Source organism: Dermacentor andersoni, chromosome 9 (assembly GCF_023375885.2).
Source record: "Dermacentor andersoni chromosome 9, qqDerAnde1_hic_scaffold, whole genome shotgun sequence".
In the NCBI taxonomy this organism is placed as follows: Eukaryota; Metazoa; Arthropoda; class Arachnida; order Ixodida; family Ixodidae; genus Dermacentor; species Dermacentor andersoni.
The window spans coordinates 7122970-7150776 of NC_092822.1; the positions used below are offsets into that span (position 1 = coordinate 7122970).

Here is a 27807-nt window from a genome sequence, read left to right on the forward strand (position 1 = left end):
GCGCGGCCACTTGAATATTATTCATAGGAAAAAAATGTTCCTTCCTTTGAATGGCCTTCCTTACATTTATTATCTGGCTCAAAATGGTGCAACATATCAGGCTTGTGTTCTCTAGCAATCGCTTTAGGCAAACGAAAATGAATACAGTCTAAACTCGCAACAACAATATTCTAGCGACAACGAAGCATTTTCGTATCCCCAGTGAACGCCCATAGGATTCAATGCATTTCGTACCTCTCGGCAGCAAGATGTCGCTGTACTGCAATCCTGCATCAACAAAATTTGCCGGAACGTAACTCTGCATATTACCTACTCACGTAAGGCTAGCAGGCTCCAAAATGTGCTCAAATGTGATCGTTTTGCACTAAAATTGCGTCGCATGACAGTGTGGGTGCCACCATTTTTGTTCACAAAAACAACCAAGTGTTGGAATCGATCAGTGCGCTGGAAACATGTCATGGCCGCCATCGTGTTTGTTGATCGCTCGTTTAAAGTGGCACTAAGGTCCCTAGCGGCATGCATGTTGCTACCGACATGTGACGACGGTTCTTGCACATCTACTTGACGAGGCTGTAGATTGTTGTTAGAAACGCACATTCAGTTTGCACTCTCCGTGGCCAACTCTGCCTGCGGCTGACGCCTCGGTGAGGCTTAGGCCAATCGCGTGAGATGAAACTGAACACAAACTGAACGCGAGTTTTGAACAACAATCGCCGATCACGGCAGGACACTGCATAATGTGCGCCTCCATGAGAAAGATGCAGAAAAAACAAGGAAATCCACATCCTACCAACATGGAATTGTTCATGGCGCTTGAGATGGCGGTCACAGCATATGGAGTGTCAAGCATCGGGCCATGATTGAGCAACCGTCTGGGAATACGCATCCCTTGCTTCAAGAACGCCGGTTTTGGTGCCACCCGACAGGCATCGTGTACGGATTCGGCGCCAGACGTAGATTTGCACGAAAGAGCCGTTATCTTGATCGTTTGCCTTCGGGCACACGAAATACGATCACATTTGCGCACGGCACCGGACACGTCGGTGCCTACTGGTAACAGCGCGCACTGGAAAAATGCTGCTGCATGCGCTGCTGCTCTGCGTCTGTTGCCGAGTTATGCAAAATCTTACAAAAGTGATCGCATCTCCGAAAGCAATTGACCGACAATATTGCACTACGACAGTACTACCACTGCTGGTCGAAGCATGCGGCGCACCTTTACTGTCAGCAATGCAGTTCTACATCCTCGAGCAAAGCCTGCAAAGTAGGCTAACAGAATCTTCACGGTAAAATATTGTTCTGCGATGCATTACTTACCTGGGCTGTCTCTTTTCATAACGACTAAATTCTCGTGAAAACGAACTTTTCTGCGTTCCCCACTGATTTCGTTATTACGAGGTTCAACTGTATTACAAGTACTATGTCATTGTTGACTTTGCCAGACATTTTTAATTCTGCGAGCTTAATAAGGCAGTACTAGTTGACATCAGTTCTCTATATGGGTGGTGCATGTTTTTGTATTCATCATGGTGACCTTTACCCAGGTAACCATTTATGTTCCATAGATGTCCCTAAAACATGGTGCTTTAGACATTGCACGCATCCTATAGATATCTAGATTTATCCAAAATTACTAATACGTACCATGGATAACTCAAGTCCCATCCACATCACATTGCTGCAACGTTTTAAGGATATCGCAGCTGGGCCTCTAATAGATAATCACTTTAGGCATGCAGAGGTCTATAGGACATCTAGTGGATGTTTTTTCAGTTCATGCTAGTGATGCATACTTGCAGGTGTCACATCACATGTGCTATCAAGAACAGTGCGTGGTGTGTACAGCAGACGGTGTGTGGCAGAATGGCCACACAGCAGGATGAGATACGTAGCGTGCACACATTGGGGCACACACCCGTGACAAGGAAGTGCAGCATACTCATTTTCCTGGACCTCCCACATGGCACATTGAGAATATTAAGTTAACGAAAGTTTTAAAATTAAATTGTCCCCGCAGGAGCGTCTGTCGCCGCAGCAGGCGTTGGTGTGTTGCGACACCACGTACCAGAGCACATGGGGGTTGGACCCTCCCGCGTTTAACTGTGTGCGGCTTTACAGTGTCCGGGGAAAAGGGGATCCTGGGGGTTGAGCCGATGCCAAGTGTCTGGACCTTTATGGCCCCTCGGCAGAGGCAACACACCTCTTTGGCGTAGACACCTCTTTGGCGTACACACCTTCACGTAGACGGCACCCCCGGACCGACCCACCCGGGGGAAATCTGTAGTTGCCTTTTCCTGTCCCCTTCTCCATTCTGTGTCTTTCTCTCTTCCTTTCAATCTTTCCTGTGTTCTCCTCTCTTCTATTTACTTCCGACTTTCCTGGCAGTGAGGGTTAACCTTGTGTGGGTGGCCAACCTTGGGTACTCCAGATTGGGTTATACTAGCACCGTACAACTGGCGAGGGTTTGTCTTACTCGTAAGACTTGCTCCGTCCCCATGTTGGGCTTGGTGGTGGGCGGTTGGCACAGCTGCCGAACTCAAGACCCCTATATGGCTTCAAGTAAACCACTATCCCTTGATCGCCCTCTAAAAAGATGGCGCATCGATGCAAGCTTCCAGTTCTTTTTGAATAACAATAAGGAACACTTCCCTAAGTACCATGTCATACAAAGTGAAGGTAACACGAGCGTGCGCAAATTTTCCCCCTTCTTGGTGGCGAAATGCCTCGCAAACACGATAGGACCTGGCATCAAAGCCACAAAGATGTCCAATGGAGACCTGCTTCTTGAATTGAAGGATAAAACCCAATTTGATAAAATGAACGACTTGAAATGCATTGGCGATGTAGCAGTCACTGTGTCGGCACATCGAACCATGAACACGAGCCGTGGAGTAATCTCTGAAGACGACTTCATGGACCTTAGTAACGAAGAGTTGCTTGAAGGTCTTCAGGACCAAAAGGTCATCAAGGTAGAAAGAATACTAATCCGCAGGAATAACGAACAACTTTGAACAAAGCACATTGTACTAACCTTTGGTACCAGTGTGCTGCCTAGTACATTGGATGCAGGCTATATCAAAGTACATGTTAGGCCGTACATTCCAAATCCTCGATGGTGCTTTAAATGCCAGAGGTATAGGCATGGATCCCAGACATGCCGAGGAAGGCAGACTTGTGCGAAATGCTGCTCGAATGAACATCCATCAGACACTTACGACTCATCTCCACATTGTGTGAACTGTGATGGAAGCCATCCAGCCTACTCCAGGACATGCCCTAAATGGAAGAAAGAAAAAGAAATCATTGCACTAAAGGTCAAAGAAAATATAACATTTCATGAAGCAAGGAAACGTCTTTCATACTTAAATCACACAAGCTTTCCCGAGGTGGCGCAACGGGGGGCAGCATCACAAATCCCTTCGGAGTCTACCGCAGTCACTGATAGTGGTCCGGTAATCACTCCGCCTGCCTCCCTGGTGGCAGCAGCAAGTGCTGCTCCATCAACATCGAAGGTGGGCCTGCAGACCTCGGTTCCGCAGGTCCCAAAGCTAAACCAAACTCCACGACCTGGGACGCAAGTTTCAGCGCCTAGTTCACCATCCTCCAGCACCTCAGAGAAGGTCATGGAGGTCGATCAAAGAACCCCGGCGTCATCGACGCCGAAAGATCAGCGCGCTAGGAGGGATAAAATTCCTGTAACTACTCTGAAAAAGGGACTGGTAACCTGAACGGTTACCGTCCTTGTATACCTATCTATCTTTAACACGTGCTCTTGAACAAAGACAACAAAAATCTTCCTCGATATGGCTACACAAATAATTCAGTGGAATGCCAGGGGCCTATTCAAGAATCTAGATGATGTCAAAGATCTACTCGAGGAATATCAGCCACGACTGTTCTGTGTTCAAGAAATGCATTTAAAGTCGACACACAAGAACTTCTTGAGACAATACATAGTTTTCCATAAAGATAGAAATAATGGCTTCAGGTGGTGTGGCAATCGTAGCTCAAAAGTCAGTAGCATGCCAGCATGTATCACTCCAGAGTTCATTTGAGGCAGTGGCTGTTCGGGTTATATTGTTCAATCAACTTATAACTATTTGCTCCATATATATATCGCCTGATGAACGGTTTGACTCAGCAGAATTTGAAAAGCTGATTGACCAGCTTCCTGAACCCTATATAGTAATTGAAGATTTTAATGCTTACAGCACATATTGGGGTCACTCGAGATGTGATGCGAGAGGATGAGCAATAGAAAAGTACCTTCTTTCATCGGGAGCCTGTCTATTTAACAATACAGAGCCAACTTTTTACAGTTCTACACATAACACATACTCATGTATAGATTTAGCCATAGGGTCAGCATCACTTCTTCCATACCTGGAATGGAGAGCTATTAGCAATCCATATGGGAGCGATCACTTCCCAATACACCTAGAAGCAACAAAGTGGCACGATGGACCAGCTTACCCAAAAAAATGGAGACTTCATAGTGCAGACTGGTCAAAATTTAGAAACATATGTAAACTGTGCCTGGAAGATGTGGACCACCTAGGTGTAGAGAAACTGGCCTACTACATCACTGAACACATCATCTGTTCTGCTCAAAACTGCATAGCTCAGTCCTGCACAGATAAAGTCAATCCAAAACCGTGGTGGAACAAAAATTGTGAAATTGAAAACAAACGTCAGAACAAAGCATGGAGCAGATTTTCACGCCACCCAACAACAGAAAACCTAATAAATTTTAAGCGGTGCAAAGCAAATGGCCGCCGTATTCGCCGAATATTCAAAAGAGAAAGCTGGATACGCTACATATCCTCAATAAACTCATACACGGATGTTAGCAAAGTATATAACGGTATGTAAACTAAAAGGACAATGTCCAAATCCTTTTCCTCTCATCACTGGCTCTGGTGATTCAATAGAAGATGAAGCAAACACTCTTGGCGAGCACTTTGAGAGAGTATCAAGTTCGGAAAATCATTCCGAAAAGTTCCTAAACCATAAAAGAATAGCTGAAAATATTCCTCTGTGTCCAAACAAGTCATCAGAAGGGTACAACAGGCCATTAACATTCCAGGAACGCAACCTTGCCCTAGGCTCTTATGGTAGCTCTGCTCCAGGTTCTGACACAATAACGTATGAAATAATCAAGAACCTGCCTTGTGACACCCTAAACTGCATCTTAGGTCTTTACAATAAGATTTTTGCAACTGGTCATATACCTTCATCTTGGAAAGAGGCAATAGTCCTACCAATACTCAGACAAGGCGAAAACCCTTCCTTAGTTAACAGTTACAGACCAATTGCACTCACTAGCTGCTTACTTAAGGTATTTGAAAAAACGATTAATCGTCACTTTGTGTTCTTTTTAGAATATAATGGTATATTAGACCCTCGCCAATCTGGCTTCCGAAGAGCGAGGTCTACAACTGATAATCTTGTTCTCCTTGAATCATATATACGTGATGCATTTGTACACAGCCAATACTGTCTATCTGTATTCTTCGATCTTGAGAAGGCATATGATACTGCCTGGTGATACGGTATTCTGCAAGACCTGTCATCCTTTGGAACTTGTGGTAGTATGCTGAACATTTTGCAAAATTACTTATCTGAAAGAAAGTTCCATATAAGAATTGGCAATGTACTATCACGCACTTTTATTCAAGAAAACTGTGTACCACATGGAGGAGTGCTAAGTTGCACACTTTTTATAATCAAAATGAACTCTCTCCGCTCTGTTGTACCATCCATGGTGTCTTATTCTGTCTACGTGGACAACATCGAAATCAGCTTTAAATCTTGCAACCTGTCCACATGTGAACGCCAGATACAGTTGAGTGCTAATCAGCTCACAAAATGGGCAGACGAAAACTGGTTTAGATTCAGTGCAGAAAAGACTTCCTGTGTGCTGTTGTCTAGACGAAGAGGGGTATGTCCTGACCCTTGCATTACGATGCATGGGTGAAGCCTGGTAACTAGAAAAGAACAAAAATTTCTGGGTGTAATCTTCAATAGTAAGCTAACTTTCGTGCAGCATATAAAACAGTTGAAGCTGAAATATCTTAAAGCTATGAACATTTTAAAGATTTTACCTCACCAGTCGTGGGGAACAGATAGGTATTGCCTCCTATCTCTTTTTAAAAGCCTTGTGTTGTCACGCATAGACTATGGATGTATTGTTTACCAGTTGGTTTCAAAGACAATAAATACTTAAGCTACTCGATCCTGTCTATCACTTAGGGATCCGCCTAGCACTTGGTGCCTTTCGTACGAGCCTTGTCCAAAGTCTTGTTGAACGTTGAACCCATCCCACCTTGGGAGCAATGTACAGTCACCTGTGACTTGTCCTTTACAGAACTTAACAAAAACAGTTGTCCAAGTACCCTCACCCAGCAACATTTTTTGGCCCTTGAAGACAAGTATAAATCTATGGCATTTATCACTGATGCTTCAAAGTCTGCAACTTCGGTATCATGTGCAGCCCATGGCCCAAACTTCTCCAAATCTAGAACCTTGAATAACCATAGCAGCATCTTTACAGTGGAAACGTACGGTATCCTGATCGCAGTTGAGTACATAGTACAACACAAAATACAAAAGTCTATAATATACACAGATTCCTTAAGCGTTGTCACAGCCCTGTCATGTGGCAAAGCAAGCCGAAACCCTGTATTAAACTAGCTCCTTAAATGCATTTACGTAGCGTATAAACAAAATCTTGCTCTTGTTGTATGCTGGGTGCCAGGCCACTCTGGCATCGCAGGCAATGAAATGGCGGACAAAAATGCTGGACAAGCGGCTCATCGGGATACAATTGATGTAAGCTGGGTACCTGGTGTAGATAAGAAACCTGCGGTACGAAAGGCACTCCGTAATCATTGGCAAGCTGAATGGGACAAGCAAATTGAAAATAAGCTGCACCTGCTTAAACCGAAGTTAACCAAATTTTTTCCATTGAAGCTTGATAGACACATCGTAGTCACCCTGGCACGACTCAGAATAGGACACAATTATGGCACACACAAACACCTCTCGACTGCAACTGACCCACCGACATGCACACGTTACGGTGAGAACCTAACCGTCCTACATGTCCTCATCCAATGTCCTGAACTTCACCGAGAGTGAGTGGCTCATTTTAGAAAACTTTACTCACACCATATACCCCCCCATACCTCGACGTTCTTATCAGAGGATGCACTTTTTAACTTTAACTTGAGCAAGATTCAAGTTAACTTTCTAGGCATCATCTCATTCCATCCTAACCATCAGATCGTGCCTCACAGGTGAGGTACAATCTGATGCACAAAAGTATGTCTGAGCTCTCGCACTTTTTGCGTAAGCAAGAATTGTAAAGCATGGGACTCAGACAATAAAGAATAATTTAACATGTGTGCCTGTAGCCAACACATTTAAGGCCCTATGTTTATCTTAGTAATTATTTTAGAATTGATGCACTAGTATTCATAAATTTATCTTACGTGTAGGCCTCTATACAGCCTTTATTTTTAAGTCATTGTCCTAAACTCGCAATTTTACTTAAACCAAAACACATGTCCTTGTGCTCTTTGGCCTTAGATGCCCTTGCGCCAATAAACTTCAATCATCATTAAAATTAAGTTGTATCAGAATATTGGCAGGTAGATAAAAACATATGAGATGCAGACATGATCATTTCCAACTATAATGTGAACAAATGAGAAAACATGATTATGTCATAGGGAAACTGGGAAAAAAGGTATATGGGCTGGAGCAACTATTCATGCAGGGGCCGAAAAAAAAATTCTTTTTTCATGTTGTTACAACATACATTAGACATGTGATCAGCAGTGCAACACGCCATAGCCACAGCCAAGCTACCAGATTTCAGCACAAAAGTTCTCTGAATATTCTCAACGAACCTTAACTACTGTTTAACCTGAGTGTATATGGTTCCACCTTTTACTTTTGCAATATTTATTCACTGCATTCAAAGTGAATGGCATTTCATGTGCAATAAAGCTTGGGGAGTTCAGCGTTCTCAAAGGCCATGTTCCACAAAGCTTAATTACACAAAACTTTAATTACATCCCCCAAACAATACGGCATCTTAAGTAAATCTTCAAGAAACCCAATATGACATACTGCATACATCTCTACAATGTCAGTATGTAATGTCCATAAAGAGTCTAATTCTAATATGCAATGAATGCCAATAAATAATTGACTACTTGATATTTGCAAAGTGCATGTTAGTAGGATGTCCTTTATATATTATGTTGATACGTAGATGAATGGATCAAACCTGTGTGTTGATCGGATATCTGTGGATCACTGGGTACAGAGTAAAAAGGTTTCAGACAAGCAGAAATAAATATAAGAAATTTACTATGTATCAGTGATTACTAATTGGTGCGAATTTCTTAAAGTGAGGTTGTCGGGAACATAGACACCCCAGCATTTAATGTCATAGGGAGTGCAAAATAAATCATTGTGCCATTATCTGTTCAGCTGACAGTGATTAATGTTTACGAAGGACTGTAAACACTGATCTCACCTGTGTCAGAATTTCTGACATTGAGTGAGCGTTTCAGCGTGTCGCTGTGGTGTCTGTCTGCACGTGCAGTTTGAAGGGGTGCCATTCTACCCGGATGCAAGCCGCTACTGGGCCATAGTGGAAAAGTACAAGGTGACCCAATTCTACACAGCACCCACAGCCATACGGGCCCTCATGAAGTATGGAGACTCCTTCGTTTGCAAGTGAGTTGCACCTTTTTCTGGCTACAAACTTGACATTGATGACAGCTCGGGGGAAGTTTTGCGTTGCAGCTCTTATCTAAATATATGGCAGTGAAGACACTGTTTTTCTGGTCATCCACTCAGCCAATTTTGGCAAGATTTATTGTAATTAAACAACAACGTTAGGACCTGCTAACTTCTGAGAGCAGATATGTTGTTTACGCCACAAGTTTCATTTTTCTTTTTTACAAATATCGCTAGAAATAAAAAAATTTCAAGAAAAGTGAAGCATGAAGTTTGCTGTTATAGCAGTAATGCCATATGTACTGTATATCACAGTTGCATGAACTGCATCCATTGGGAACATAAAGCGGATAAAAATTTACATATTAATCACTCTTATGAAGTGTGCCAGTATTTTGGGAATAGGAACTTTGCAAGACTCCTATAACTGGTGAATCGATTCCTGTTTTATTCTGTTCGAAAGTATGCATGTGTGCAGCCTGCCATTGCTGAGCCATTCTTTTTACGCTGTTGCGCACAACTGATTCAATGATGTGTTCATGCAGTACAGTGGGGCAATGGGGAAGAGGGACCTTTCACGGGAAAGGGCAATGTAACCCTAAGCATTTGCAAGTGTGCTAATATTCACCTAGCTTGCTCCTAAGAGCAGTCGTCCATTGACCAGCATTTGTGCACCCATCACCCGTGGTCGGGATTTCCACTATAACAGACCCTTTCCACAGCAATGGCCAATCATGAATGGCACGTAAGAGTTTTGTGAATACAGGCAGGGGTCATTTTTTTTTTTTAATCACTCGATCAATGGAACTGCTCTGAAATACGAAAGATGGCATACATGAATATGATCAGAGTACATAAATATTCTTGTTTGTCTGTGCATTTTTTTTTGAGGACATTAAGGCAGTTTGCTAAAGCTCCTGTACTGGCAAAGCCTCAGAAACTTGCCAATTTCAAAAAAAGCTCTAGTTTTGCGGAACAATTAGTGCAGTGCCTGAGATCTGTGGTGTACTCTCCGCATGGAGTAGGACCACCCGTTGGTACAAGAACTGTTTGCAAAGTCCACTTGTGAGGGAACTGTTGGCCATATTTTGGATGTCGTGCAGAAGCTGCAATTGTAACTTCTGCTGTGCAGACATGACCGAAAGTCGCTGCGCATTTTGGGAACTGTTGGTGAGCCCATCAACCCAGAGGCCTGGCTTTGGTACCACAAAGTGGTCGGAAATGGGACTTGTGCTATTGTGGACACCTTCTGGCAGACAGAGACGGTATGGTGACTAAATATTTATTTATTTAAACAATACTGCCATCTTGTGTGATATCATAGCAGGAAGGACATGTACTTAAGTATGGCGGAACAAAAATATCGGATAGAAAAGAAAAAGTTCATGTGAGAAAAATTTGAAATGCTTAGGAGGCCATAATAGGGGCACACACATTTTAACATGTACATGTAACAGGGAAGCCAATACTACTAAAGATGTTTGTACCAGTTGTCTAATTGCTTTGTGTCATACCTGTGCAACTAGGTACAGCTAATGAGGGATCCTAAGAGGACAAACAAGGAAAATAGAAGGGTTCTGCAAAAAGCTTCTAAGGTGATGGTAGATTCATGAAAAAGAATGCAGCACCCTGTACCACCAACTAAGCAGGGCAGCCGCCCTGCCTACTGAGAAAACCAGGAGGCCAGCAGTCAGTAGTAGTAGTAGTAGGAGTAGTGGTGGTGGTGGTGGTGGTTGGCTGTAAAAGAAAATCACAAAAGGAGATATGAAATGAAGGACTGTGGGAACCATAACTGTCTCACTTCCCAGTGGACACCTGAACTGTCCCACAATCATTAGAGGCAAATTCACGAAAAAGAAAGTTGATGTCTGCCTGTATGTAGCATGAGCTACACATGTTCTCTCTGTCTCTTGTGAAGCTTGTTTCCAGAGGGTTCTGTGGGGGTTTTCCTAGCAGCTGCATGCTGCATTCAGGTGGACACTAGCTTTCCCTCTGAGGCAGTATGCATGTCAGATATAGCTTTGTCTTTGTCAGAATCTGTACCAAAGTTTCATTTGGAGGGCTATAAACAGAAGGCATTTCATTGCTTCCATCACCTGTGAAATCAAGAAGACTACTTCCTTTAATCCCATCAATTGAAACCTGAACATAACCACGTAATATGTGAATATGTAAGTTAAGAACTGTGCAACAAGCAATGGCAGGAAAAATATAGGTGTAACATTTAGGAACTGGAAGATGGCAGTGTGGATTACAGAACAAACGAGGGTAGGTGATACTCTAGTTTGAGGTTACAGGGACGCAATAGAGCTGGGCAAGCCATGTAATGCATAGGGCAGGTAACCAGTGGTCTACTAGAATTACAGAATGGATGCCAAACACAGTTGAGGATAAGGGAGAGATAGGTGTTGCAATGAAATCAAGAAATTTTGCAGACTGGCATAAGGAGAGGCCTGCAATGAACACAACAGCAGGCTGATGATGACTTTCCATCGGTTAAAAATGACCATAATTGGTGACTGAAGTGATACTCCTACTGTTTCGTCCACAGATTTGTGATGTTGATTGCATGCTGTATAATTTTCCTTATATCCATGTGAATGCAGCTTGAAGCTGCAAGAGAAGGAGGAGCTAGTACATTGGACTATGTATTACTCAGAAATGTCTAGATTTTGTTATTTTTTTTGAGGTTGTCGCTTTTCCCCCTGCAGTCCATTAGTGAAAGACTCGACATTTAGTTTTTTATTATGAACAATGAGCAGCACCTGCTCATGAATATTTCAATAAGACTTGACGCCAGGTGAATTAGTTATGACCGGTTGAACACATTTATTGAAGCAAATGTAAGACAAGACTCATTAGAAGAGGGCAGAATGACCACTCTTATGAGGTGGTTAACATTGTTTGGAAAATAAACATTTATGAAATGGCTCTCTTGGCAAGAGTGACTGTCTTGTCATCTTCTTTTGTGCATGTTCATGGTTGAATTTGTACTAGTCTGTGCCTGTTATTCGTTGACTAGTCATGGTGGTTGCTGCATGGAATTGATGTAGCACACCCTCTGCTCTTCTTTCCAGGGAGGTCATGTGTTGACACCCTTACCAGGAGCCACACCAACCAAGCCGGGTTCTGCGGTAAGCTCGCCATGAAAGCATAAAAGGCCAGCATCTACATTGTATATTTTGAGCAAGGAACCACTGATTACACGTGTGGTGACACTTGCGGACTTCCACTATTCACCTTTGTGTGTCTTTTGTAATCAGCGGAGGAAGCTTTCTGCTCTTTTATGCAAAATCTTTGGCAGCCAACGTCAGTGAAAAGTGCATCGAACTGTATCTGCAGCAGTGATCCCTGCAATGTTGTGCACTAGTGTGCTGAGCATAATAATTTATAGTACTACTAGATTCCTTTGGCATCAGTTGCTCATGCTTGAATAGTCGCATCTTTAAAGACATATGGCTTGGGCACCAATAATTTCGAGCTTTCTATTTTTGTGAGCTTCAGAATTGATGCCATCATCTTATGCTCTCCACGTACAGACATTTCCATTCTTTGGAGTGGAGCCTGCTATTGTTGATGAGCAGGGTAAGGAGCTGGAAGGAGAGGCCGAAGGCTACCTGGTGAGTTTTTTTAATCACTTGGCGGCAATTGCTTTTATGTTGTGCATGGTATAACTCAATTATTAGTTGTTTTTTCCATCTTCTTACCACTTTTTTACACATATACACTGAGAGCCAGGAGGACCCAAATGGTACCAGTTGGAAGCGGTTTAAAAAACCAGTCCTGCTCATTAGTTGTTTACACTGTCCTATGCATGTAAGAACACTATCTTGGTACAATAGAATGTTTTGGCTTAGTGTTTAGCCTAGTGTTACTGGTTATAATGATAAAGTAGTATTGGTAACGGTAGTGCTGCCTGTGTACCATCATGGCTGTTACTGCTATACCATTAATGCCGGCTGCCAATAGAGGGATTAAAGCAAGCAGCCCGGTTCAGGCCTCTTCTGAATCCCACATCCTGATTGGATGGGTTGTCATGCATAATGAGAGGCTTGGGAGAGTTTTAATGAGCATCTTCAGATGCTGTCACTGTGCAGCTGCTTCTTTAATATGCAGCAGCATGGGTATCGTTAACAAATGGTATGGTGTCACCACTTGTACCACCATTGCGAAGCACCAATTAACCTGGCACCGACATGCTCAATGTTTCGGGCCACCTGCTCTCCACGGCCGAAGTGGAGTCGGCGCTCATCGAACATCCAGCAGTGGCAGAATCTGCAGTGGTTGCGCACCCGCACTGGCAATTTGGCATGAATGGTAACAGTTGGCAGCACTGTTGAACACCATCATATTAAGGGTTAGATGAAAACTTTCTGGTCAGGTAGTGCGATGATGTGGAGCTGCAGTCACCGACCAAGTCAAAGTGGTAAAATGGACCTTTCAGAGCCTGTACGGGTCATTATTATAGTACAATCAAGGGCACTTCAATACACTACAGTGGAATGCCTTGATATTGTTGAGCAGGGCATAATAACTCATGTTATTAGACGAAAAAGAAAGCCATGCTGCAGAATAAAAGTTTGGATTGGTTGATGTATGTGTTCAATTCCAGGCTAGTTTCTGATTGACTAACAGTGGTGTTAATCTAGTTTATGACATGATTTTATCTACCAGATTTTACCTGCAATGAACTATTAGATGAAATTCAGGGTTCGTTATAACAAGTTTTTAGCAATGCGATGCCAAGGCATTCTACTGTTGCATTCACACAGGTAGAGCAACTACTCTTTCAGTAGTACTTTCCCACCGTTTTTTCTTGCTGTTTGTATGCTTTTCAGATTTACTTCTGGTTGAGAGTTCAGTGCCAGAAAATTAAGTTCTTTGCAGACCTGCATAGTGATGCTCGCCTTTTGTTGCACAGGTATTCAAGAAGCCCTGGCCCTCCATGATGCGAACGGTCTACAATAACCATGTTCGATTTGAGACCACATATTTCAAGAAGTTTCCTGGTTACTACTGCACTGGTGATGGTGAGACGGTGCCCCTTTATGAACTCACACTTATCTAGTGATGAGGCAGCTGATGAATCCATGTTCATGCTCTACACATATATTGCATATCATAAAGGTTGTTCCAACGTTTCCCTGTCATCTGAAAAATAACTCTCCCTTTGACAACAAGAAAATGGAAAATTCTTTAAAGTTGTAAATATGGTAATAAAGTGCCTTAACGACAAGTATGCCTTTAGGTACATGGTGAAGACATTTTTTCTAGGCAATTTGGATTCAAGATGTGCGCAAATACCTTTGTCAGCCAGTAGGTAGCGCTCAAAATGCCCCCATTATTGACAGAATTTATTACAGTGAAGAACACACATGTACATTTAATGTTGTCTAAGACATCACATCATACCATTCAATGCTATGTTTGTAGTGAGAGTGTTCTCTGACTTTCCTTTGAATGTTGCGTATGCCGCTGGTCCATCCAATGTCTAATTACACTGGAACCACTGTCTCAGTATCACATTCATTTCCATTGTGCTTGTAATCTCTTTGCGCACATTTTGTTGTTTTGCTGTTATAGCACATGCACTGTGATCACTGCAGCACACCAGTTACTTGACGAGGGTTTTTACAAATTTTGCTTTCGCCAGTAAAATATTTGTGCGGGTCCTTATGATGCTGCCTTTGGTCAAGACCACAGTTGTATATGCACCGACACATGGAGCGTTTGTACACAGGTGTGTAATTGCAGGGGCACGCCGAGACAAGGACGGCTACTTCTGGGTCACTGGCCGCATGGACGACATGCTCAATGTTTCGGGCCACCTGCTCTCCACGGCCGAAGTGGAGTCGGCGCTCATCGAACATCCAGCAGTGGCAGAATCTGCAGTGGTTGCGCACCCGCACCCTGTAAAGGGCGAGTGCCTCTACTGCTTCGTCGTACTCAAGGATGTAAGTTACACTGCAGCTTGTAGTATATTGTGCACTCCGTTTGAAAGCTAGTGAGCTTGCCTGCATAGGAGACTGCCCCGGGAAAGCGCCACAACCTGGCGCTCCTTCACTGCAACGCACTTCTTGCGTCAGTACCAACTGGAACTCCACAGCCACCTCTGCGACAATTTGCTCTGCTTGCTCAGTGGCTGTGGCATTCTGTTGGTGAGCACAAAGTGGCAGGTTCAGTTCCCAGCTGCTGCACATCAGCAGGGCCTTTTGCACTGCGCATTGGGCCTGCACTACCCTGCGTTTGTAAATATTCATTCAAGGCACTCTGCTACAGAGTGTGCCGTACTCATCGATCGATCAATCGGTGAACTAAGCAGACATTTTATTTTTGGCCTCACACCTCTCGCCAATTGTGTCTACGACAGCATGACATGGTTGTCACTTAGACACCAAATTCAGAGGCCCTGCCCAATCTAGCTTTTATTTAGGCTTTAGCTTCTTAGTACACACGTCCACCACAGTGCTACTAACAACAGCAATGCATTAGCACATGGCAGCCACTTCTGTTACTTTATTTACAACTGACTCCTCGTCCATAGGAGCCATTTGGGACCTCAAAAGTTTGAGTGTAGCCAACAAGTGGGTCAGGGAATTACCTCCACACACACACACACGCACACGCATGCACGCACACACACTGCACTCAAGCTGCTGCTGCCTGCACTTTCATTCAGTCATCATTGTTTATTTTTTATCTACACAAATTGACACAACACCTGCAGGCTTGGTGCGACGCCTGTCACCGGCAAAAGATGCCGAGAGCGAGTGGGGCTACACTAATCCAGGTACAACCAATTTAGGAAGGCCCGCTAAGCTTCAACAATACACTCCCCCACCAGAACAGGCATTGGCCTACCTGGTGCAGTTTTGGCCACTCCCTCCCACATCATCATCATCAGCCTGGTTACGCCCACTGCAGGGCAAAGGCCTCTCCTATACTTCTCCAACCATGTGCTAATTCTGGCCACGTTGTCCCTGCAAACTTCTTAATCGGATCCATCCACCTAACTTTCTGCCACCCCCTGCTACGCTTCCCTTCCCTTGGAATCCAGTCCGTAACCCTTAATGACCATCGTTATCTTCCCTCCTCATTGCATGTCCTGCCCATGCCCATTTCTTTTTCTTGATTTCAACTAAGATGTCATTAACTCGCGTTTGTTCCCTCACCCAATCTGCTCTTTTCTTATCCATTAACATTACACCCATCATTCTTCTTTCCATAGCTCGTTGCGTCGTCCTCAATTTAAGTAGAACCCTTTTCGTAAGCCTCCAGGTTTCTTCCCCGTAGGTGAGTACTGGTAAGACACAGCTATTATACACTTTTCTCTAGAGGAATAATGGCAACCTGCTGTTCATGATCTGAGAATGCCTGCCAAACGCACCCCAGCCCATTCTTATTCTTCTGATTATTTCTGTCCCATGATCCGGATCTGCCGTCACTACCTGCCCTAAGTAGATGTATTCCTTTACCACTTCCAGTACCTCGCTACCTATTGTAAATTGCTGTTCTCTTCCGAGACTGTTAAACATTACTTTAGTTTTCTGCAGATTAATTTTTAGACCCACTCTTCTGCTTTGCCTCTCGAGGTCAGTGAGCATGCATTGCAATTGGTCCCCTGAGTTACTAAGCAAGGCAATATCATCAGCGAATCGCAAGGTACTAAGGTATTCTCGGTTAACTTTTATCCCCAATTCTTCCAGGTCTCTGAATACCTCCTGTAAGCACGCTGTGAATAGCATTGGAGAGATCGTATCTCCCTGCCTGACGCCTTTCTTTATTGGGATTTTGTTGCTTTCTTTATGGAGGACTACGGTGGTTGTGGAGCCGCTATAGATATCTTTCAGTAGTTTTACATACAGCTCGTCTACACCCTGATTCCGTAATGCCTCCATGACTGCTGATGTTTCGACAGAATCATACGCTTTCTCGTAATCAATGTAAGCTATATATAAGGGTTGGTTATATTCCACACATTTCTCTATCACCTGATTGATAGTGTGAATATGGTCTATTGTTGAGTAGCCTTTACGGAATCCTGCCTGGTCCTTTGCTTGACAGAAGTCTAAGGTCTAAGCCTCCCACATGATTCTACACAAGAAAAGCAGGAAGATACCTATAAAGAAAGGGGTCAAACAGGGAGACACAATCTCTCCAATGCTATTCACTGCGTGCTTGGAAGAAGTATTCAAGCTATTAAACTGGGAAGATTTAGGAGTAAAGATTGACGGTGAATATCTCGGCAACCTTCGGTTTGCCGATGACATTGATCTATTCAGCAACAATGCAGACGAGTTACAACAAATGATTGAGGACGTTAACAGAGAGTGTGTAAGAGTGGGATTGAACATTAATATGCAGAAGACAAAGATCATCATGAATAGCCGGGCAAAGGAACAAGAGTTCAGGATTGCCAGTGGGCCTCTAGAGTCTGTGAAGGAGTACATTTACCTAGGTCAATTAATCACAGGAAACCCTGATCATGAGAAGGAAACTCGCAGAATAAAAATGGGTTGGATCACATACGGCATACATTGTCAGCTCCTGACTGGAAGCTTACCATTATCATTGAAAAGGAAGGTGTACAATCAGTGCATTTTACCAGTGCTTACATATGGGGCAGAGGCTTGGAGACTGACAAGGAAGCTTGAGAACAAGTTAAGGACCGCGCAAAGAGCGATTGAACGATGATTGCTAGGCATAACGTTAACAGACGGAAAGAGGGCGGTTTGGATCAGAGAGCAAATGGGTATAGCCACTATTCTAATTGACATTAAGAGAAAAAAATGGAGCTGTGCTGGTCATGTAATGCACAGGTTAGATAATCGTAGGACTATTAGGCTTACAGAATGGGTACCAAGAGAAGGAAAATGAAATCGAGGACGACAGAAGACAAGGTGGAGCAATAAAATTAGGAAATTTGTGGGCGCTTGTTCGAATCGGTTGGCGCAGGACAGGGGTAATTGGAGATCGCAGTGAGAGACCTTCGTCCTGCAGTGGACATAAAACAGGATGATGATGATGCTGACACAAATTGACGGGTCCATGAAAGAAAGTAAAAAAAAGAAAGAAAGAAACTGCTTTCATTTTTGCAGGTTCATGTGAGACGTCATGAAATAGGTGCAAGTCTGCATTTCAACACTTTGGGTGTGCGATGCATCAGTTTGAAGCAGGGTATCGAACTAGAACTGAACCAAAAACTGGAAAAAAAAAACATTTTTGCTTGAACCGGAAGTGAACTGAAACATCAAGTCGAAAAAAAAAAAAAAAGAAGTTTTCGGTTCAGGTTGGCCACCTTTTCTGGAGCTTTTCATTCATGCAGTGATTGCACTTGCAGCTCTATGCTATACCTCATTTGTAAAGAGACACCATTTTCCCATGAAGTAAGGTTGTGTTAACGCGACAATATTTGCATTGCATCTAACACACGGACCCGCTTGGCTGTGATGAGCGCAAAGTACCTGAGACTGTGGAGCACACATACTTGTGGCTTGTCCCTAGTACTACTGGGAACAACAGGCATTGATCTCTTTGTTAGCGCCATTTAACAACAGGCCGTTTAGTGAAAAAGTGATACTGGGCCATTGAACGGACATATCAATGAAGCTAGCCATCAAGGCTCTCTTAGAATATGTAGTTAACACAAGCCTGGATTTAAGGCTGTGAACAGGCCCTTCGAACACGAGTGTTTATATAGCTATTGCCTGCCCCCCTCATCATTGCTCCTCAGTCCCCTATTTTTCCCTTTCCCCCTGAGCGGGGTGGAGGACTCTGTGTGTTTTCTTAATATATTCTCCTCTCTCGCTCAATGAAGCTTTGCTTCACATGAATTCCAGCATCAGTGTTGGGTCTGCATAATTATTTTGTAACTACGTGTGGCTTGAAGATCAACAGGTGTAATTTTTCACTGCAGCTTAGCAGCAGCGTTAAGTTATTGTACAAAATAAATTTGTGCTGTTTTCCTGTAATCTACAGTTATGCAAATGAACTTGAACTGGTTCGAACCAGCTTAAACAGTTATTTTTTTTCCCTGCAGTTGAACCCAAACTGAACTGTTTCGGTTCAACCAGTACGGAAAATGTTTGTTTCGATGCATTTATGAAAGAGTTAACAGATGACTTGCATGCTCATTCTAATGATGTTAAATTTTGCACACTTGCTACCTAAACCTGCCTATGTTGGGTGGGTACTGGGTGCAGGTGCAACGTGGCAACCGTTGTTGCCGCCAGCAGTTGGCGTACCCCAGAAAGCATGCTTCGAGATTACGCGTTGCTCATAACAGTATTTGTGTTGCACGGCTTATGATGTCTCCTCATAGGTAAAGGGGCAGTGGTTATCAAGGAAATAATAGTGTGAGGGTTTAGATGGTGCAAATGCAATACGCAGTTCTACCTCGTCTAAAGGCTTGCTTTTATTGTTTATGCAGACAGGAAGCTTTCGTTTATTGTCGCTGATACACAGCACAATTTTTACATTTTATTAATGGGTACAATTGTGTCTATACAGAAAAGACGTTATAAACAAAATATTTAATAATGTTTCCAGTTTTTTTGCAACATGACTTGGGTGAAACTGATGCATTGATGCAAAGAAAATTACCAGTAGTAATGGATTAATTGTGACTGGCTCATCTTTTTTTCATGTTTTTGTTCTTTATTCATCAATTACCCCGCAGCACCCAAAGGCGTTACAGCAGGGGGGTTACAACGTATGACTGTATTCATGAGCAAACTCTCCACAATAGCTTGCTTATACCTGCAGCCTGTTTACGAGTGCTTTAGCGTGACTTCATTATATTTCAGTGCCATGAATACAATGATCAGCTGGTGAGCGATCTCAAGGAGAAAGGTGAGTGTCCTAGTCATGTAGGATTGCAACCTGAGCATGTGTCAGAACTTAGATCCATAAAGTCAATATGCATCAAGCTGGAGCACAGTTTTCATCAGAAAAGGGTGCATACAAAAAAAGGAAAGAATTGCGAGTCTTGACGTTACAACGTGCAACTATATACTGACTTAAATGATGCAATTAATGGCTTACAAGCATAAGCAATGGCAGCTTCTTGCAGCAGTTCATTGTGCCAGGCATGACTGCTGAGAAAGCAGCCCTACGGTTGCCATGGCAACTTTCAGGCACAGATGACCACACTGAGGCTGGTCACAGAAGTGCTGCTGCCCACTACGAAGTCAGACACCATGGAAGTCGTGCTCAAGAGGCACCATTGATGGCTTTAAAATTGAGATGAAGGACCGCATGACAGTAAGGAAAGCAAATCTCGCACCTGCACTATTCCCTTCACTAAGTACGGACTTACAAATGTCATGTTTATGGAAAGAGATGCCAAAGTTATTTTCGTCAGTTCTAGTGAATTCACTGCTCTTTTGAAGTGACTTTTTTAAAGTTAACATCATTTTATCCACTGCTGCTATTCTCACCTATTTTAACATCACAAACCATGTCAAAATTCTGTGCTTCTAGATATGTGCTTTGCAAACATAAGGGTTTAATGCATGCAAAAAATGCTTGCAAGCTTGCCAGGGGCTGAATTTCTGGCTGGTCACTTTCAGAGATACTGTTCTATGTTCATGATGGCCATTCCATCTGCGGGCTCTGCCAGTGAGCACTCACTAAAAGCAATATCCCTGAAAGTGATGAATTGATGATACCATTCCTGGTTCTTTTGTAAAATAAAACCTATAAAAGAGGCACCATAAATAAGAAGCCATTCAACAAGAGGTAACTGTCCAAATTCAACAAGCATTACATATTTCACCACCTTTACAAGGGCATTTCTTGCTTAGATTCAAGGCTTACAGACACAGAAAATAAGATTTAGAAGTTATGCTTTCTTATTTCTCCATTAATGTAAACATTAAAAATTAACTTCCTGCCTTTTTCTATGAAACCAAACTACAAAAATAATGTGCTTTGGAAACAGATTATTGTCCCAAAGTTTATAGTTTGAGAATTTGGAATGCACTGAAGCTGAAGTTACTGTGTTATATAGTCGAACCCATTTATAACGATCTATTGCTTATAATGGCTGCACTTCAGTGCACATACAATTTTCCGAACCTCCCTGTGGAAACTACTTCCAGATATAATGAATGCTTTTTAAATCGCCGCACTGCTATTACGAACGCTTCGAACTAGGCCACAATCAAGAGAGGGCACACACTAAGTGCCATACCAGGGACGAAGCGCGACCAAAACTGGGCGCACGGCAGCACGTGCCCCCCTCCAGTCCAACAGCGACTAGGATATACAGCCTTTGAGATGAGCGAGCGACACCCTCGCGCGGACATCGCCCCGGTGGAATACTGGATGCCATGACGGCATCACTCTCATTTTTGTGCAATTGTCCGTGCGGCACCATGTTCATTACGCCTGTTTTGGAATGACCATCTACGTCTTTCCACCATGAGAGCGGCTGCTCAAGCTTTCCTGTCAACGTGGCCCGAGTCAGCAAGAACGCTGCACCACGCAATGTTGCAGAGGATCAACGATTGCTGCGCCGTTATCAATTAATTCACGGTTTGGCAGCACATCGTTTACGTATTGCTGTTTGCTGATAACAGTCCGTGGTGACATTTTACCTTGCGAGCATAGCGAAAGATAAAAACAAACGCAGAGCGCAACGTGAGAAGAAAAGCGTAGTGCCGCGCAAGACTTGCGACGACCGCCACGAGATGGCTCCAGAGGAGTGCGCCGTCGGTGCAGTCGTTTGTTCACCAATGGCATGCAGCACGCAGCACTGCATGAGTGGACATCTGTCTGCCTGTCTGCAGCGGCTGCTGTGAATCGCACCCATGCCCCACGTGCCACTCATGTGCTGCCTGTTGCAATCTCCCGATACGCGAGGCGGTCGCGTCCCACTTTGCTCCGTTTGCAATGTGCCGCACGAGACAGATTGTCTGTGCCAGCCAATATATCGAGAAATGAAAACAAGTATAGAGCTGCGCTCAAATTTCGCCTTAGGGAGTATTGTAATTGTCGATGAATTTTCTTTGCCTGAAGCGACATAGACAACATAATTTTATGGTTCTTGTGTGGCTGACACGCAGTCGTAATGCCGAGACCATGATGTCCGAGACCTTCGCAGAATGGCAGCATGTCGCAGTAGTTTCTGAAGTTTATGCTTTCAGCTAACTAGAATGCTTTGCTCTCGTGTGCAGAATAGTCATGTCCTGCTGGCAGTAAAATATATCTCAAGATCTCAAATAAAAAATTGGTGCTGCGCTTGCAGTTTCGAAATGACAGATGATCGGAACTGGGCGCCGTTTTGAAAGAGCTACATAGTGGCGGCGCATTTCATTCATTAAATGTACGTTTCTGATGGAAATGTGCAGCTAGGTGCAGGAACGCACTGGGAAGAAAAACGACGCTGAAAATCTGGTTTTCGGATCAAAGTGCTGTCCAATTGTAACTGCTGATGCCAGCTTCAGTGCAGTTAATTTTAGAGCATTTTTAAAGGCAAGTCCATGTATATATAATGAGCTACTGATATAACGGCCACTTTTTGTGGAACTATCGAGTTCGTTATAAATGGGTTCGGCTGTACATCATTGTGCAAGATTTAAAATTAAACTTCTCTTAAAAGTGGATGTCTGAAGTAAGACTGGTTAGAACAAACATTTTGCTATAGATTAAATACCTTATTCACAATAGAAAGAAAACGGGGTGTCTAGTTCCTCATTATTTTGCTCATTGTATAGGTAATTTTTTTAGCGGAAGTAAAGCTAAGCCCAGCATTTATCAAAACAGAAGGCAGCACATATCAGGCCAAATTGTGTAGCATTATGTAGCATTAAAGTGTGCGGCATTATGTAAAATCGACCATCTTTTTTCTTACCTTCTTAAAGAGACACTACAGGCAAATAGCAAGTCAAGCTAAAGGAATGCTTTAGTGCTCGAGAATCTCTAAGGCATCAATATTATTGCGCCCGAAACCTTAGTAATTGAGAAATTGAGATAAATGCAGGACACGATTAGACTCCCCCAGGACATTCAAGTACTTGCCTGATGACAAAGGCACTCCTCATTTATAATCTGTCACTAGTACTCAACCACTTGTTATTAAAACATCGTTGTATTGCATTATAAGATGAAAGAAAATGCTACTTGTCCAGTTCTAATTCAGTTTTAGAAAGATGAACTAATTGTATTTACCCTTGACAACGAACGCGGGCAGACGAAGTGTTTAGTTTTCACTCAACTCTGCGCTGCTGTGCTTTCGCGTTTCAGTAGTTTCATTATTGTGTAGTGCTGCGCTGGTTTCGCTGGCTCAGAAAACTCGCACAAACTGCAAGTAGCAGAGAATACAATGTTCATGTGATGTCACGGGATGCCCGAACTGTCCATGCCACTTGACCGAAAGCAGCTGCAGCGGTGAATCCATCGCTCTGTCATGCATTTGCATTTCGTGCAAAAAACTATACCGCCGTCTGCCAGGCGCCGTTTTACTCGCCAACGGCAGCAAAGTGTGGTGATGGAGTATGCAACGTCACCGGTCCCCAGTTGGGTGGCAAGAGATTTGAATTGTGATAAAGCTATTTGGGTCATTCAGATGAGATTTTCTCATAAACTAAGTCTTTTCTTGGCATGGAACAAGCATTATGACATCTCTGGAGTTATATTTAAACCGTCCACGTCGACTTAGTATTTGCCTTTAGTGTTCCTTTAAGAACAGCTTGTGAAATGAACCATATTACAATCGGATTACATACTGTAGTTAGATTTGTACTACACAGTTTAAAACACAAGATGCATAAAACTTCATCAACAAGCAGCAATTATGTGTGTGCATCACCTATTCCAGTTCGGACCAAGATTGGTCCCTTCGCCACGCCCGAGTACATTCACCATGCCGAGGCACTGCCCAAGACCCGGTCGGGGAAGATCATGCGTCGCGTGCTGCGTCAAGTTGCCCGGAATAACCGTAATTTCGGGGATCTCAGCACCCTGGCAGATGAAAACGTCGTGGAAGCCCTCTTTAAGACAAGGCCACCCGTAGCCTAGACCAGCTTACCCCGGCTTACATTGTAGTGAGAGTGTGCAGTGATCCAGAATGCAATCTAATGGTCAGGCCAGAAGCCCATTCCCCTTTGTGCCACGGCTCACGATTACAGTGGTAAAAGATACTTGAGCTATTTTTCACTTGATCCTAACTTGTAAGCAACAGCGCAAGGCTTGGTTTAGCAACTGATACCTGTTAAAATGGACAACAGCTAATTTATTGTGGAAAGCTAACGCAATACATTATGCAGTGTGAGTTGCTGTCCATTGAGGAATGCTTGAATGGTACAGGTGCACACACGACGTCTGCCGTCATGGAAAAGCTACTCATGAAAAAGTTGGGTTGCTGTTGACGCTAGCAGTTCTCCCAAGTGGCACAGTAAGAGCTGGCTACCATTGTGTGCGGTGCCCAAATTGTCTTAGACTGACGTACTGCAAACACTGCTACAATGCACAGTGAAAACAATTGCAATGCAGGGGCACTTGTTTCTACATATGGCTCAACTTTTACTAGTGATGCCAGCCACAGCCAAGAGTGTTGTTATCCAGGCAGAAGAATTGAGCTGACTCGCCACGTCATGTTCGACAGGCTAGCTTGCATTCTGGGTCACTTGAAAGCTGCTGCATGGAATGTGGTGCAGAGTCAGATGAAGGGGACATTTTGCCAGATATGTGCACAGTGCATTTATCTAGCTGAGAATCTACTTAAGCTTACAACTGCTGTTGTTTAATGATACACCTTTACGTGTTACATTGGCAGGAGGTCATGCACCTTTATCACTGTTTTATTCTCAGGCACACCGTTTTCTTTTTTTGCATTTCTTTTGTATTCTTAGGACTGGCATGACCTCAAGCAGGTGATCTCTTGCCCACATCAGGGTTGTGGTTTAGCGAAGAACTTTGAAGTTTTAAGGATGTTGTTGCTTCTTCAGAGTTTACTGTTTCTCGGTGCAATATTTGTGAAAGACAAACAAACTCTTTCAAGCTGTATGTGATCGTACACACTAGTCGATGAAACAGTGGCATGTGAAGATTCTTTGTGACCAGATTCCTAGTCCCATGTGTTGCCTGAAAAAGCTCCGTTCATGTTGTCACCATGCTCCCAATCATTGTTTGGCTGAATGGCCTGAAACACTTTCATTTCCTCTCATTCTGAAACTCATACATGACAGCATAGAATGGTAGTCTGTCAACAATTTCAACTGGCATCAGTCACCGACTGGATTGTGGACCAGAAAAAAGTATTTGTTTAGTTGTTTTTCAGCAGTCACGCTGCCCCATCCTTTTGTGAGCTATTGTTCTTCTTCCTCACCATATGTCAACCCCATTACACATGTAAGGCCAAGAATTGCATTTGAGTGGGCATTGTGATGGCACTTTGCACACTGATGGTGCTCTACAAGGACAATCAAATGCTTTTGCCATTCTAGGAACACAGACATGCAACTACAACTGTGCAGAGTTCACGATAGAGAAGGTGCTTGTGGATACTCTACCTCTAGCAGCCCCAAGCACAGAGGCTAGAAATATCACTGAAGCCTGTCTTCAGATACGATTTTCAGGGTTTAATCGGTGCATTGGTCCAGAGAGCCATTATCGAGAAACTGTGCAGTATGGTCACCTCCTCTCCTAGTGGCATCTCTGTGTTCCATGGAGCCTTTCGAATGCCTCAACTGCATCAGACAATCAGTCTAGGCTGTTAAACTTTTCTCAATCGCAGTGTTCAAGCTTGTTGCATAGTTGTGTAGAGAGTATCCAGCCACCCACCCGCACAGGTTGGTCTGGCATGTAGTGGAGTCGCCATGTTTTTGTGAAAGGTCACGCTGTAACCATAGGACAGCTGCGCAGAGTATACTGCAGCTGCAGATCCCTCCCATACAGCACTGTGTCAAATTAACTCAACTGTTCTGCATGCAGCATGCTTACAATGCTTTTAACGCTATGGCAGCCAGACACATTCCAGTCATTCAAGTGCAGTCTGCACTACGGAGACAGAGTTTTCAGCAAAAATCTTACAGCCATTTTCTTGCTGTGCTTTTTAATATAGTTGATGTGTATACGTTGCATCATAGACCTTTTCATGAGGAGCTTGATATGGTTGGTGCCATATGTAAGGCTGGACTGTGGCAGGCAGCTGCTGGCTGCTCTAGAATAGGCCAAAGGGAGCAGGTGCTCAAGGCTCCCACATGTGAGTGTTACAGTCCAACAAGCAGGTGTCGTATAAGAAGGTGAACATCTTATGGTATCTTTGGCTTGTCGTATTGGAGTGCTCTAGACTGATTTTGCGGCCAGCAATTGTCTTTGTTTGCCCAAAAGAGAGAAAGCAGCTTGCATTTGGCTGGTTCTTTTTGATAATTCTTCTCCCACGTAGAGCGATCTCAGGCACTCTGAGCCTTGCCATCGAAGCAGTCGTCAAGGCTACGATCGTATCCAGTCATGTGATCAAAACACAGTGTCGTAGCATTGTTGCTGCTGACAATGCTCCACTGACCAAAGGCCGCTCAATGCATGCTGACATCTCAACAAACGGTGCTCGTCCCATCAGCGCATACACTGTTGTTCTTGGCAGTGTCGAAAGCTTTGGCTAGGCTTCCACACAAAATCAGATTTTTGTGGTAGTCACGTGGTTGCACCTCTGCCATTTCCTCCTCTGACAGTGAGTCGCGCTTTCGTGTGCTTGTCCTCCGGCTCTGAGTTCAAGGAACGCTGGATCTGTCTAACTCTGAATCTGAGGACGGATGCGTCTGGCTGAAGACACCATTGGTAGTAATCCTGGGACTGATATCTGAAGCACTCCGTGCACACTTGAATTTCAGGGTGCATGAGGCTGCGAGGGAACCTGCTTCATTCTTCACTCCCGCAGCTTAGGCAAGCTTTGCTGGCAATACTGTGCAAAAGTGCATTTTCACACATACATGCAAAGCACACTGTTATGGCCATCTGTATATTGCTTGCCATCTGTAGCATGGGGATCAAGATCTGTGGTTTTAAACTTCATGGTCAACGCATCAAAGTGCACATTGCACACGGCCGGTTGTATTTGGTGAATTGATGCATCACAATGCATTGTTTACAGCTTTGACTGCTCGCTGAGTGGAGGCAGTGTGCTGTGGAGTGATCAACAGTGCAGTGAATGTTGTTACTTTGCAGCTTGTTTGTTATGTATACAATGCATGGCCCTGTAGGCAAAAGTGCAATAAATGTTCCAGCAAGCTATGTGCCTCGTTCATTCACACTAAAGCACACTACTCAAATTAGTGTCATTGATAAAGGTCCTAACTCGCATTTAAAATGAATTTTTATATTTGTTTTAGATATTTTTGTTAAGTGAGCAGTGTTTCACCGAAGTACAGGTGTTAATGTTTATTTATTTATTTTATTTATTTCGTACCTGCATCGCTGATAAGCATTACAGCAGGAAGGACACTCGCATTCGCAATTTGCAAGAAATGATGCACTTAACGCATGAAAAAAGTCGCAACTTCATACATTAACATGTGGCGACAAAGCATTCCCTTCACAAACTGTTCCCAAAAAATGAATAGCGGAGTACGTCACCTTTAAAAGGAAGTTCATAAAGTTTTAACTCGTGGTCTCTTCACTTCGAGACAGAATGGTGGCTTCAGATATTTTGTTTTGGTATACCAGTCTGAGAATAATAGATACTGCGAAGAAATTTTAATCTCGAATTTTTTCTTCTGAGATTTAAGGTCTGGCTACTGAAGCTTGCTTTTGCTCTCTGACATACTGAGTGACCTGTTGTGATTTCCGAGGATGGAACAGACTGCCCTATTCAGAATTTCTTTCCAATTTATCGGCAAGACCTTGAGTGCATGGGTGCCAGCAGACACTCGTATTCAAGTACCGTGCGGATGCGAGTAAAATATAAAAGTTCCTTGAGATGTTTGGGAAAATGGCTCAAATTTCTTCTTGACAAACCTAGGAAACCAGCAGCTTTCTTCACAATGTAATTTATGTGCTTTGACTACCTCGGGTCAGCAGTAAGGTAGACGCCCAAGTATTTAAAATTCTGCG

General features: G+C 43.5%; 1 protein-coding gene across 2 annotated transcripts in view; it reads left to right on the top strand.

Moving 5' to 3' along the window:
• Nucleotides 1–26986, top strand: part of AcCoAS (acetyl coenzyme A synthase) — a 96627-nt gene extending 69641 nt beyond the window's left edge. For both annotated transcript variants that reach the window (XM_055068456.2, XM_050174647.3), the window contains exons 8-15: nucleotides 8618–8751; nucleotides 9887–10019; nucleotides 11832–11888; nucleotides 12294–12374; nucleotides 13676–13784; nucleotides 14509–14708; nucleotides 19560–19605; nucleotides 23576–26986. In XM_055068456.2, coding sequence (XP_054924431.1) covers nucleotides 8618–8751; nucleotides 9887–10019; nucleotides 11832–11888; nucleotides 12294–12374; nucleotides 13676–13784; nucleotides 14509–14708; nucleotides 19560–19605; nucleotides 23576–23775 — 960 coding nt within the window. In that variant the 3' untranslated portion in view covers nucleotides 23776–26986. The remainder of the gene's footprint in view (nucleotides 1–8617; nucleotides 8752–9886; nucleotides 10020–11831; nucleotides 11889–12293; nucleotides 12375–13675; nucleotides 13785–14508; nucleotides 14709–19559; nucleotides 19606–23575) is intronic.
• Nucleotides 26987–27807: the final 821 nt, after the last annotated feature.